Source organism: Scyliorhinus canicula, chromosome 13, assembly GCF_902713615.1.
Source record: "Scyliorhinus canicula chromosome 13, sScyCan1.1, whole genome shotgun sequence".
Taxonomy (NCBI): domain Eukaryota; kingdom Metazoa; phylum Chordata; class Chondrichthyes; order Carcharhiniformes; family Scyliorhinidae; genus Scyliorhinus; species Scyliorhinus canicula.
Window position 1 is genome coordinate 61,016,396 of NC_052158.1, and position 13,635 is coordinate 61,030,030.

The 13,635-nt window shown below is 46.9% G+C and overlaps 1 protein-coding gene across 3 annotated transcripts in view; it reads left to right on the forward strand.

Moving 5' to 3' along the window:
• Positions 1-13,635, forward strand: part of sned1 (sushi, nidogen and EGF-like domains 1) — a 191,727-nt gene that overhangs the window by 45,802 nt on the left and 132,290 nt on the right. For all 3 annotated transcript variants that reach the window (XM_038815011.1, XM_038815010.1, XM_038815009.1), the window contains exon 2: positions 6,230-6,517. In XM_038815011.1, the coding sequence (XP_038670939.1) occupies positions 6,230-6,517 (288 nt within the window). The remainder of the gene's footprint in view (positions 1-6,229; positions 6,518-13,635) is intronic.

Here is a 13,635-nt window from a genome sequence, read left to right on the forward strand (position 1 = left end):
CTCCACAGCCTTTTTTTAAAATTTGGAATCCTTGATGCTCCCATCCGGGAGACCTAGAATCAGAAATACAGGATTAGACTCTCTAGGGTTTGATTCTCTGTTTGGGAAACTAAATTCTCCCGCCGGAGTTTAATCGCTCCTGGTATACGCTCGGGGCAGCGACCAGGTGCGATTGCCTCTACCTTGCCATGCAAATTATTGCATGGCGGGGGAGGGGAACACTTTGGAATCATGGTACCGGGCATTCATTTTGAGCGGGTGGCCGATACCAAGCCCCCCCTTCCTCACTCCCCCACCAACCCCCCCCCCCCCCCCACACATGAGGGTGACCACAACCGATCCCCCCATATCGGAGAGACTCCCTCCCTCCCCCATATCAGTCACCCCTGCCTGGAAGCTAAAGAGCAGTCCAGACATACATTGTGAAAAATTACTGCGCTTTCACTTCCCAATCCCTTACACCTGCTGCCTCAGACAGAAGTGTTTAAAGAAGCAGCTGATACTTCATAGAAAGCAAAAAAAAAACATTACAAGGCATTAAACTCCACACACCATTTGATCTGTGAGGCTTCTATTCACTTTCAAATAGCTTTTAGCCTGCTGTAACTCACAGGTAAAACCACCACCAGTCAGCTCTCCCCCTCAAAGGGGAAAGCAGCCTCTGGTCACCTGGGACTATGGTGGCTTTACCTTACCTGATTTTCCAGACAGCCAGGTGTCTAGATTGTTTATTTTAATTTTTCTTCATGCTTGAATGCATCCCAGGTACCCTGCGGGAAGCTAACCACAATATTTGTAAACATCTAGGAGATGAGTGCTTTCACTTCCTCTTTTTCTCAGCAGAAGGCATTTTGTTTCTTTTGATGTGGTGAGCACCTGTCAATCATTGCTGGATGTTTATAAATATTGTGGTTAGCTTCCTCATCAATCTTGATAGCTAAGTCCCTTTCCCATACCTGCAGGGCACCCAGCGTGGTGATGCAGGCCCTGGAGTTCAAAACATCATAGAACTTGCTCATCAATTGTTTAAGGTCAACAGAAATCAGGATTCTTTTCACTGGGAAAATTGAGGAATCCCAGGGAAGTCTTATTAAGGATAAAGTCTCTAAGCTGTAAATACTGAAAAAAGGACTGTATTGGGATACCAAATTATAATAATCTATATAATCTTTATTAGTGTCACAAGTAGGCTGACATTAACATTGCAATGAATTTACTGTGAAAATCCCCTCGTCGCTTCACTACGGAGCCTGTTCGGGTACACAGACGGAGAATTCAGAATGTCTAATTCACCTAACAACACGTCTTTTGGGGCTTATGGGAGGAAATTGGAGCACCCGGAGGAAATCCATGTAGATACAGGGAGACTCCACACAGACAGTGACCCAAGCCGGGAATCGAACCCGGGTCCATGGCGCTGCGAAGCAACAGTGCTAACCACTGTGCTACCTTGCTGCCCAAGTTACTGACATAGCTGCTCAAAGGATGACAGGGAGGCGTCTCTGAACATGTCTCCCAGGTGACAGATGCCTCTATCTCTCCAGGTATCAAATCCTTGATCAATTAGACCAGGGGGTACGGCACGTCTGGGCTTCCCTGGATAGGAGAAAGAGCAGAACGCAATTTGTATCTCCCTTCTGGATGACAGACCAACCTTCATGCTCTAAGAGTATCAATCATAATAGAATTATCACACTTGGAGCTCGCCTTGATGTCCCCATCAAGATCTGTAGAGGGAAAATTGACTGTTCCGTTTCATTGTCAAGTCAGATGGACATAGAATCCATCCTAATCCAGTCTGTGATGAATCTTAGATGAGAGGCCAGCTGATATAACCTAATACTCGGGAGACCCAAGCACCAACCCCCACCTCCTCCCAGAACTTGGTAACTGGAGTTTAGCCAACTTAAGACAAGGGGCAGGATTCTCCAATTGGAGTGTAAGTGTTGCCACCAGGACTGATTAGCGTATAATTTGCGTCCCCATTGGGGGCGCTATTAATAATAATAATCTTTATTGTCGCAAGTAGGCTTCCATTAACACTGCAATGATGTTATTGTGAAAAGCCCCTAGTCGCCATATTCCGATGCCTGTTCGGGTACACTGAGGGAATATTCAGAATGTCCAAATTGCCTAACAGCGCATCTTCCGGGACTTGTGGGAGGAAACCGGAGCACCCGGAGGAAACCCACGCAGACACAGGGAGAACGTGCAGACTCCGCACAGACAGTGACCCAAGCCGGGAATCGAACCTGGGACCCTGGAGCTGTGAAGCAACAGTGTTAACCACTGTGCTACCGTGCCACCATTTGGAAAGCGAGTCAGGATGTGCAAATGGGCCAGCATTCTGCCGGTGTGAATTCAAGGCAACTTAGTTAGCGCTAAAGAGCCTGCAGTTACTGCAGCTAGGAAAATGGCTCTGAGAAGACCTGCCCGCTGAGGTTGGTAATCTGAGGTGGATCCAGTGAGGGGAGGAGGGAAAACCTCTTAGAACCATAGACTCCCTACAGTGCAGAATCGTGTAACCAGAAAATGCGCTAAAACTCTCCACTTCAATAAAGTCGGGACCATAAGGTCAGGATTCAACACGAACAGCAGCACATCATCCACATAAAGTGTGATCTTGTGGAATTCATCCCACATTCCGATCCTGACAGCAAAGGGTCTGACCTAATGGCCTCTGCCAGTGGCTCAATGGCCAACACAAACATGAAGGGGGACAGAGGGCAGCTCTGCCTCGTCCATCTCTGGGGCGGGATTCTCCCACCACCCACCGGGTCGGAGAATCCCCAGGGGGTGGCGTGAATCCCGCCCTGCAACTCCGACGCTGGCTGCTGTATTCTCCGGTGCCAGGTTTCAGGCGGGGGCGGGGATCATGCCACCGGGCTCCGATGGGCCGAGTGGCCGTCGCTTTCTGGCCAGTCCTGCCGGCGTGACATGGACATGGTCCCATACAGCGGGACCTAGCTGGTAGGCCGGCTGGTGCAGTCCTCGGGGGGAGGGGCCCGGGGTGAATCCAGCCCCGGGGAGGATCCCCACTGTGGCCTGGCCCGCGATCGGGCCCCACTGAACTGTGGGCGGGCCTGTGCCATGGGGGCACTCCGCCCTTCCGCGCCGGCCTCTGTAGGGCTCCGCCATGATTGCCTTAGATGCGCAAGAATACGCCGACCAGTCTGCGCATGCGCGGAACCACGTCGGCAGTTCTGAGCATGCGCTAACTCACGCCGGCCCATCGCCGCCGGTTGGCACGGCGCCAACCCCTCCGCCGCCAGCCGCGCCCCCAGAAGTGCGGAGTGGTTCACGCCATTTTTTTAATGCCGGCTTTGGGCCATCAGGGGATTCAGGAGAATCCCGCCCACGAAGCCCAAATTTCGACCACCTTAAAATGTTCATGAGCACTGCTGCTATGGCTCTATGATTCAATAATTGAATCCACTTAATATAATTCTCCCCGACCCAAAGCCTTACAACATAGAAACCAGATCGAATCTTAGAATCTCTACAGTGCAGAAGGAGGCCATTCGCCCATCAAGGGTCACTGACCCTCCAAAAGAGCATCCCACCCAGTCCAATTTTAGGTCTACAAAATTATGAGGGGCATAGACAGAGTGGATAGTCAGAGGCTTTTCCCCAGGGTAGAGGGGTCAATTACTAGGGGGCATAGGCTTAAGGTGCGAGGGGCAAGGTTTAGAGGAGATGTACGAGGCATGTTTTTTGCACAGAGGGAAGTGGGTGCCTGGAACTCGCTGCCAGAGAAGGTGGTGGAAGCAGGGACGATAGTGACGTTTAAGGGGCATCTTGACAAATACATGAATAGGATGGGAATAGAGGGATACGGACCCCGGAAGTGTAGAAGGTTTTAGTTTACATGGGCAGCATGGACGGCACAGGCTTGGAGGGCCGAAGGGTCTGTTCCTGTGCTGTACTTTTCTTTGTTCTTTGTTAACTCCCCACCCCATTCCCGAAATCCCACCCAACCTGCACATCCTTGGACTGTGGGAGGAAACCTGAGCACCCGGAGGAAAACCATGCAGACATAGGGAGAGCGTGCATTCCCCACACAGTCACCCAAGGTCGATTCTGAACCTGGGTCCCTGGTTCTTTGAGGCAGCAGTGCTAACCATTGTGCTGCCCCTCTCAACCCCACTCAGCTCGATCAAAAGATTTCTCTGCAACGAAGGAAGATAACCAATCCGTACAGTACACGCTTCTCAAAAGCCTGTATCACATTTAGAAGCCTTCTAATGGTATTACTCAAAAATCTTCCCCTGATAAACCCAGTCTAGTCCTCCCGCATGATTGTTGAAGGATTGTCTTCCAACCTTTTGGCCAGAATCTTAGATAACAGTTTCAAGTCGACTTTCAGATGAGATATTGGCCTATAGAAGGCACACTGGGTCCCTGCCTTCAGAATCAGAGATATTTGCCTTGAGTAGAGTTGGAAACAATATCCCCGAATCAAAAGAGTCACAATATATACCCACCAACAAGGCTAACACCAAATCCTGAAACCCTCTATAAAAAGCACATCCAAAGCCATATGGTCCAGGTGCCTTATCCGGTTGATAATCCTTAATGGCCTTTGATACCTCCTCGCTCGTCAGACGAGCATTAAGAGCTCCACGTTGGCTTCCGAGGCCTCTAGAAGCTTCAAGGAAGAAAATAAATGCTTCATACTTGCTAATTCACCACCAGAATGCTCAGATTTATATGATTCCCCCATGGAATTCCTCAAAATCCCCCTGTACCGCTTCTGCCTTCATAACACTTTTCCCTCCCACAAGTCTCACAGAGAGAATGGCCTGAGGGTCAGGCTTTTTCTTTGTCAAACAGGCTAAGCATTTGCTCGGTTTATTCCCAAATTTGCCTTGCAAACGCTAACCTTTTCTTGGCCTGCTGAGTCATTGGGGAGTCCAGAGCCACTCTTGCTGAACCAACCTCCTTCAATCACTGCCTATTGGGAGTCTCCTCCGCCTTTGCCAAACAGCCCTCCAGCGGTAGCTGGTTGCCCAGCATCTTGCACCCTTTATTAGCTGCAAATGAAATAATCCGCTACTTTTCCCTCCCACAAGTCCTGAAAGACGTGCTTGTTAGGTGAATTGGACATTCTGAATTCTCCCTCAGTGTACCCGAACAGGCGCCGGAGTGTGGCGGCTAGGGGATTTTCACCGTAACTTCATTGCAGTGTTAATGTAGCGTTTATTAGTGTTGTGTCACTAATAAAGATTATTATTATTATTATTATTGTTACTACAAAAATGTCCATTTGCATTTATATTGTGTTGTCACTGCCCAAAAGCATTCTATGACTGTCTCCCCTGTAATGAGATTCTGGTCGTAGCCATCAACAATTCAGAGAGCCCCTTTTGTTTAATGCGGTTGGCACTTTTTTGGTTTTACCATCTAGCAAGCTAATCACGGTAATGCCAACAAGTCCATTATAGGTGGTGAGTGTAGTTCTATGAAGTGGGGGAGGATGGCGAGATTGAAGGCTCTTGGAGTAAGATATCATACAAGACGTTTATTTTCCTCCATATCAGCACCCAGTCCACAAGGTTTACAAACCTAAATATCCTTAAATTAAATTCTCCTACCCGCCAGCGTCTCAGAAGGCTGTGCACTCCCTGGTGGTTGATGTGAAGCCAGCTGCTCGCTGAAGTTCTGTATCCCACTTTACACGAGTATTATGCTACTGCAGTGAAGGTGAGCAGGGCCTTTACTTTTCATTGCCACTGGCTCAAATGACCTCGTCACATTAGAGGGAAAGCAGCTCACATTGAACGATTTAGATAATTTCTTAACTACTCTGTGGAATTTGCAAGACGGAAAGGGCGATTCATTTGATTCCTCAGTCCATTATCCAGTTAAGCAGGACAACAAATGTCCTGGAGGAAAATGAAATCGGTAAAGCTTGACTAGTGAAGGGGCTCAGTACTAAGGATCCGCCTGGGTCTCGTGACAATGCTTTGGGTGCTGAAGAAAATCAATGTGGACATTTTGTGGGCACTTGCTGAAGTGGGAAACAGTACAAAGAACAACAGTCAGAGGAATTCATGTCCAGCAAATATCTTATGAATAAGTAGTAATTAGGCTTTAAAGATGGATGGGCATCGTCCCCGGAGGATGTTGCCAATAGAGTTGATAATGACCTTTGTGAAGGTTGATGAGACTTTCTAATCTCTTCCCCCTTTCTCCAGGGAGCTAAACAGAATCATTTTTCTTCCACCAGGTGAATAACAATGGGATTATTTCATTCCTGAAGGAAGTTTCCCAGTTCACTCCTGTGGCGTTTCCAATCTCTAATGATCGACGAGTGGTGGCAGCGTTTTGGGCAGATGTGGACAACCGAAAGGCTGGCGATGTCTTCTACAGGGAAACAAAAGACCCTGCTGTACTTGAGAGTACAACTGAAGATATCAGGAGGTACTTTCCGGAGCTTGAGAAGTTCAGCACCCGCTGGGCACTTGTGGCCACTTGGTACAGAGTGACGTTTTTTGGAGGAAGTACATTTTCACCGGTAGGGGTTGATCTACCTTTGATGCCATGATATTTTGACTTTTTTGCTATCTGTAGTGTGAGGGTAGTTACACAGATTGCTTCTCACCAACAGCGGGTTTAAATTACCTGTCCCAGAATCCACCTCGCTATCTGCACCCAACTTCTCGTGAGCAAACTGCCTGATTAGACTTCCTGGCGTATATATGTCTGGCCACATGCTAACAATCAGACCCCCGTTTGGAACCATTTGCCAATCTCACACAGACATTTCATAGTGGGACCCTGCGAGATATCAGTGTTCACAGCGTGTGATCCTGTGGGATATCAAGGTTCAGTGTGTGAGCCTGTGATTTAACTTTGTTCATTGTGTGATGCTGTGATTTGACATTGTTCCGTATAACTGCGATTTAACAATATTCACTGTGTGTGAGCCTGTGATTTAACAATGTTCACTGTCTGTGACCCTGTGATTTAACAATGTTCACTGTCTGTGACCCTGTGATTTAACATTGTTCACTGTGTGCGACCCTGTGATTTAACTTTGTTCTCTGCGTGACCCTGTGATTTAACATTGTTCACTGTTCACTGTGCGTGACGCTGTGATTTAACTTGGTTCACTGTGTGTGACTTTGTGATTTTTAAAAAATCCATTACTTTATCAGAGTTACAAAGCCAGAGCTCCGAGTGTAGACAGGGTCGAACCCCTAATCCAGCTCCTTTCCTGCTCCAAAAACCAATTCAAATTGAATCCAATACATGGTCTCCACAAGAGAGAGACATACCTGATCCAGGCATTACACCTGATCCCACGCTCATCTTAGCCAAAAGGCCAAGAAGCGACGACCCTGTGATTTAACACTGTTCACTGTGTGTGAGCCTGTGATTTAACAATGTCCACTCTGTGTGACCCTGTGATTTAACTTTGTTCACTCTGTGTGACCCTGTGATTTAACAATGTCCACTCTGTGTGACCCTGTGATTTAACTTTGTTCACTCTGTGTGACCCTGTGATTTAACTTTGTTCACTCTGTGTGACCCTGTGATTTAACAATGTCCACTCTGTGTGACCCTGTGATTTAACTTTGTTCACTCTGTGTGACCCTGTGATTTAACTTTGTTCACTCTGTGTGACCCTGTGATTTAACTTTGTTCACCGTGCGTGGCCCTGTGATTTAACAATGTCCACTTTGTGTGACCCTGTGATTTAACAATGGTCACTGTGCGTGACCCTGTAATTTAACAATGTCCACTTTGAGTGACCCTGTGATTTAACATTGTTCACTGTGCATGATGCTGTCATTTAACATTGTTCACTGTGTGACCTATGGTTTAACATTGTTCACTGTGCGTGGCCCTGTGATTTAACAATGTCCACTTTGTGTGACCCTGTGATTTAACATTGTTCACTGTGCATGATCCTGTGATTTAACATTGTTCACTAAGCGTGACACTGTGATTTAACATTGTTCACTGTGCATGATGCTGTCATTTAACATTGTTCACTGTGTGACCCTATGGTTTAACATTGTTCACTGTGCGTGGCCCTGTGATTTAACATTGTTCACTGTGTATGGCCCTGTGATTTAACATTGTTCACTGTGTGACCCTGTGATTTAACATTGTTCACTGTGTGTGACCCTGTGATTTAACATTGTTCACTGTGCATGGTCCTGTGATTTAACATTGTTCACTGTGCGTGACCCTGTGATTTAACATTCTTCACTGTGTGTGACCCGGTGGTTTAACATTGTTCACTGTGTGTGACCCTGTGATTTAACATTGTTCACTGTGCATGGTCCTGTGATTTAACATTCTTCACTGTGTGTGACCCGGTGGTTTAACATTGTTCACTGTGCGTTGTTGTGTTATGCTGCTTCGTGTAGCATAACCTGCTTCCTTGATGTATGCTTTGACAAAGGAAGCTTCAGACTCTGAAATGAGTTCAACGTGTTTATTGAACTATTAACACGGTTCTTAAATGAGCTCGACTCTCTGCTAATCTAACTGTAGTAACTCAGTCTATCTTTACCAGCCTGCTCTAAGCCATATGCTGGGTGTGATGCTGTTGATCAACCCTGATGTACTCTCTAGATGTCTGTCTGAAGAAAGAGGCAGAGCATGTGTGCCTTGTCCTTTTATATGGGTTGTGAAGTGCCCCCCTTGTGGTAATGCCACCTCTGGGTGCCCTGATTACTCATTGGTTGTGTCCTGTTGTAATGACCCATTGGCTGTATGTCTGCATGTCATGACATCTGTGGTGCTCCCTCTAGTGGTTACTTAGTTGTAGTGTATTTACATTAACCCCTTGTGTATATACAGTGATGCATATCAACACATCCCTTTTTTCGTGTTACATATTTTCTGTACTTGGTTAAAGAAAATTGAACAAAATAGGTAGATAAGTGATGACATGTACAAGCCATGATGACAGTGATGATTATACAATACCAAATTATATTTATGAGTCCAAAGTTCACGAATTTATATGGTCAAGTGGCTTTCGTGTTTTGTTATTGTAATGTTGATGTTGTCATTTCCTTGTGAACGCCGTCAGTGTTCCTGTGCTTAAGGAACCAAGAAGTCATCAGGAGGTGTTCAAATGGTCAAATCACTTTGTTGTCTGATTTGGACTCTTGTTTTTCGATGCTTGTGGTAGTGATTCTTGATGTCATCTTTCCTGTCTGACCTGGACTGGTGTCTGTGTTCACAGTATTGATGCCATATGTCAGCTGCATTGAAAGCTGGGCTGCTTGTTTGCAGGGCCGGCTCAAGGCACCGGCAACTCGGGCAGTCGCCCGGGGCGCCATGTGCTAGGGGGCGCCAGACTCGGGCCCCGCGCATGCGCAGTTGGGCCGGTGCCAACCAGCGCATGCGCGGTGGCCGCCCTCCCCCAGGAGCCCCAATCTGGGTCGAGAATGGGTAGGTACTTCCTTGTGTGATTTATGTTTCCTCAATTATTAAGATAATTTCCTCTCACGATGCTTTAATTTGACCAGCACTTTAATTTGACCTCCCCCAGGGCAGCCCCCCCCCCCGGCTCGGTCCGCCCCCCCCGCCCCGCCCTCGGGTCCGCCCCCCCGCCCCGCCCTCGGGTCCGCCCCGCCCTCGGGTCCGCCCCCCCCAGGCCCCCATTCAGCTTGCCCGGGGCGCCAGCAACCCTAGGGCCGGCGCTGCTTGTTTGTAGTGTAGCAAACGTGAAATTGTAAGATGCATTATCGTACCATGGTATGTCTGCACACTTGCCGTTGTCTTGAAACGAAAGAGAAAATGCTGGAAAATCTCAGCAAATCTGGCAGCATCTGAAGGGAGAGAAAAGAGCTAATGTTTCGAGTCCGAAACGTTAGCTCTTTTCTCTCCCTTCAGATGCTGCCAGCCATGCTGAGATTTTCCAGCATTTTCTCTTTCATTTCCGAGTCCAGCATCCACAGTAATTTGCTTTTTACCATTGTCTTGAGCTGTGCTGTCACAGTGTCCTGCATTTGCAGAGTTGTACCATGTCGTACCAGTCGTTGTTCCAGTGTTGGTTTTGTCGTGCTTGTTGTTGACGTTGGTGCCTTTGGTACGCTTCTTGTTGTCTGTGTTATTGTTTTCGTAGGTTTTGTTGTTATGTTTGTTGCGCTCAAAGACCATTCCGAGTGGAGAATTCAAGTCCTTCACAAAGTTACTTGTGTCAGTGTCCTTTGTGGCATCTGCTGTTTCATTGAGCGTTTCATCTTTGATTCCTCGGTGCTCCCCGTCTGGAGTCATGTCCGGTTCACTTGCATCATGTTTGGCTTGTTGATGCTCCCCGTCTGGAGTCCATTCTGGTTCACCTGAATCATCTTCGGTTTCTTGAGTTGCTCCCATTGTGGAATCTGTCAATGAGTTCACTGTGGAGGCTTGTATCGCTCTCTCTGTGGAGTCTGGCATTGTTCCCTGTGTGAAGTTGTGCAGTGGTCTCGCTGTGGAGTCGATCTGTGCGCTCTCAACCGAGTCGTGCAGTGGTCTCGCTGTGGAGTCTTTCATCGCTTTCTGAGTCGGGGACTCTTCGTGGTGCGTGGACCACCCTCTGTGTGGAGTCGGGGACTCTTCGTGGTGCGTGGACCACTTTCCGTCTGGCAGCAGGCCGCTCTCTGTGGGCTTCGTCTTCTTCTGGGTATTTGACAGGTTGCTGTCATCCAATGTATCGACGATCTGCCATGGCATCATGGTATTGGATTTATCTACCATGAGTAGAGTCGTTTTGAGCTTTTCAACCATGTCGCTGATGCTTGTATGACCATCATATCCGAATACCTCAGCCATGTCTGAGTAGTATTCTTTGACAAACCAATTATCTGCTTGTGTTTCAGTATTGCCATTGCGCTCTCAATGTCCAAGGGAGAAATCATCGTCTGAGTAGTAGTCTTCAAGGATCAAATCATCTCTTTCGGCGGTGCTAACTGCTTATTGCAGGGTTCTGCGGAGGTTGATTTCAACTACTGGTAGAAGTTTAGGCATTGTTCTCTCTTTTGAGGTGAAAGAATGGTGTTTTGCGGCTTTAAAACTCTTCTTTGTAATTTTCGAACATTTCCCCTTTAAGTGGGCGTGGTCTGGGGCCTCTGATGTCATGACACTCATGATGTAAAGCGTAGGACCGGATTGCGCATGCGCAAATCGCTTTTCCTTTACTGTGTGCTCTTTTTGCAACTGCACAAAACTGTTTTGCCGGTTCGCGTCTTCCCGGGAATTGTGCATGTGCGGACTGGGCCGGCTGGATATGCACAAGATGGTTGCCAATCAAAATTGCCATTTGCTTCTGTTGCAACCCTACCTCTGACTCCTGGTGAGTATTGGCACCACTTTTACCGACTTCTTTTGTGTTTACCACGCAGTAGCTTTCAAATTTTTCCAGGACTGCCTGGAATTGCGTTCTTTCCTGCCCTTTGGAGTATTTAAAGGAGCGGAAGATCTCTGTTGCATGTTCACCCGCAATGGTGAGTAGAAGAGCAATCATCTCAGCATCGGCCACGCCATGTAGGTCGGATGCTTCCATGTAAAGCTGAAATTTTTGCTTGAATGAATGCCAGTTGGCACTGAGATTGCCGTGGTACTGTGTGGATTAGGTACCGGAATCTCGATCATCATGCCTGGGTTTGATTGCTGGTTGTCACGGATCTTGCAGAGTTGAGCTAAATAGATGTAACAGGCACTCCCTATATCATGTTGTGTTATGCTGCTTTGTGTAGCATAGGCTGCTTCCTTGATGTATGCTTTGACAAAGGAAGCTCCAGACTCTGAAATGAGTTCAACGTGTTTATTAAACTATTAACACAGTTCTTAAATGAGTTTGACTCTCTGCTAATATAGCTGTAGTAACTCAGTCTATCTTTACCAGTCTGCTCTAAGCCACATTCTGGGTGTGATGCTGTTGATCAACCCTGATGTACTTTCTAGATGTCTGTCTGTGGAAAGAGGCAGAGCATGTGTGCCCTGTCCTTTTATATGGGTTGTGAAGTGCCCTCCTTGTGGTAATGCCACCTCTGGGTGCCCTGATTAGTCATTGGTTGTGTCCTGTTGTAATGACCCATTGGCTGTGTGTCTGCATGTCATGAAATCTCTGGTACTCCCTCTAGTGGTTACTTAGTTGTGGTGTATTTATATTAACCCCTTGTGTATATACAGTGATGCATATCACCCTGCGATTAACATTGTTCACCGTGCGTGACCCAGTGATTTAACATTGTTCACTGTGCATGATCCTGTGATTAACATTGTTCACTGTGTCTGACCAAGTGATTTAACATTGTTCACTCTGTGTGTGACATTGTGATTTAACATTGTTCACTGTGCACGATCCTGTGATTTAACATTGTTCACTGTGCGTGACCCTGTGATTTAACAGTGTTCACTGTGACTGACCCTGTGATTTAACATTGTTCACTGTGACTGACCCTGTGATTTAACATTGTTCACTGTGCATGGCCCTGTGATTTAACATTGTTCACTGTGCACGATCCTGTGATTTAACATTGTTCACTGTGACTGACCCTGTGATTTAACATTGTTCACTGTGACTGACCCTGTGATTTAACATTGTTCACTGTGACTGACCCTGTGATTTAACATTGTTCACTGTGCATGGCCCTGAGATTTAACATTGTTCACTCTGTGTGACCCTGTGATTTAACATTGTTCACTGTGCATGGCCCTGTGATTTAACATTGTTCACTGTGACTGATCCTGTGATTTAACATTCTTCACATTGTGTCTGATCCTGTGATTTAACATTGTTCATTGCGCATGGCCCTGAGATTTAACATTGTTCACTCTGTGTGACACTGTGATTTAACATTGTTCACTGTGTTACAACTCCTGGGCTAGTGTGTGGTCAATCTCAGCCCTACAGGGCCTGAAGTCCCAATATAAGTGAATTGTCCAACAGTTTGTATGTTTTCCTGAGACCTTTGACCCTTGACTGTTCCAGTGACCTCTAGGCACCATACTTGTAAGTAAAATATTTTAAAAACTTTATTTATAATAAGAGAAGAGATAAACGTGTAGTGGAAACAGTAGAACAATGGTCTACTCATCTAACTATTCCCCGAACCCCACCCCACCCTCCACCTAGACGCACACAAGACAGACACATGGTGTGCGGGGAGGAAAGGTTAAAACATAACACGGATTACAAATGCTGAGGTGAATCTTTGCTGCGGAGGTGGTTGTCCTTGTAGTTGCCAATTTTGAAATCATCGGTTGGTTTGGATCTTGCAGAATTTGCCTTCAATTAGACCTCACGGGCCACATGAATTCCTCCAGAAAGCCACCTTGTACAGGCCCCCACCAGATTGACTCTCAGTCTCATTGAGACAGCACTAGAATTCTCAGCAAGTTCAGCACCTACTCTGCTTTTCAGCTGCCCAGCTGCTCTTTGTGCAGTGTGTTTACTGGCTGCAGCAGAGAGAGAAAGGAAAAGGACCTTTTTAGGACCCTTTTGTGACCCTTTTAGGATTCTCAGGAGAGATATCAGACTGGGCTTTTCCCAACCTTTCTCACAGGTGTTTAACTTGGACAGGCTTCGCTGGATAGGAAATGCTTGCAGCATTTAAATCAGGAGCTAAACCTTCATAGGACTGATAGAATGTCCAGATTTGCTCTCTGGCCAAAATATCACAG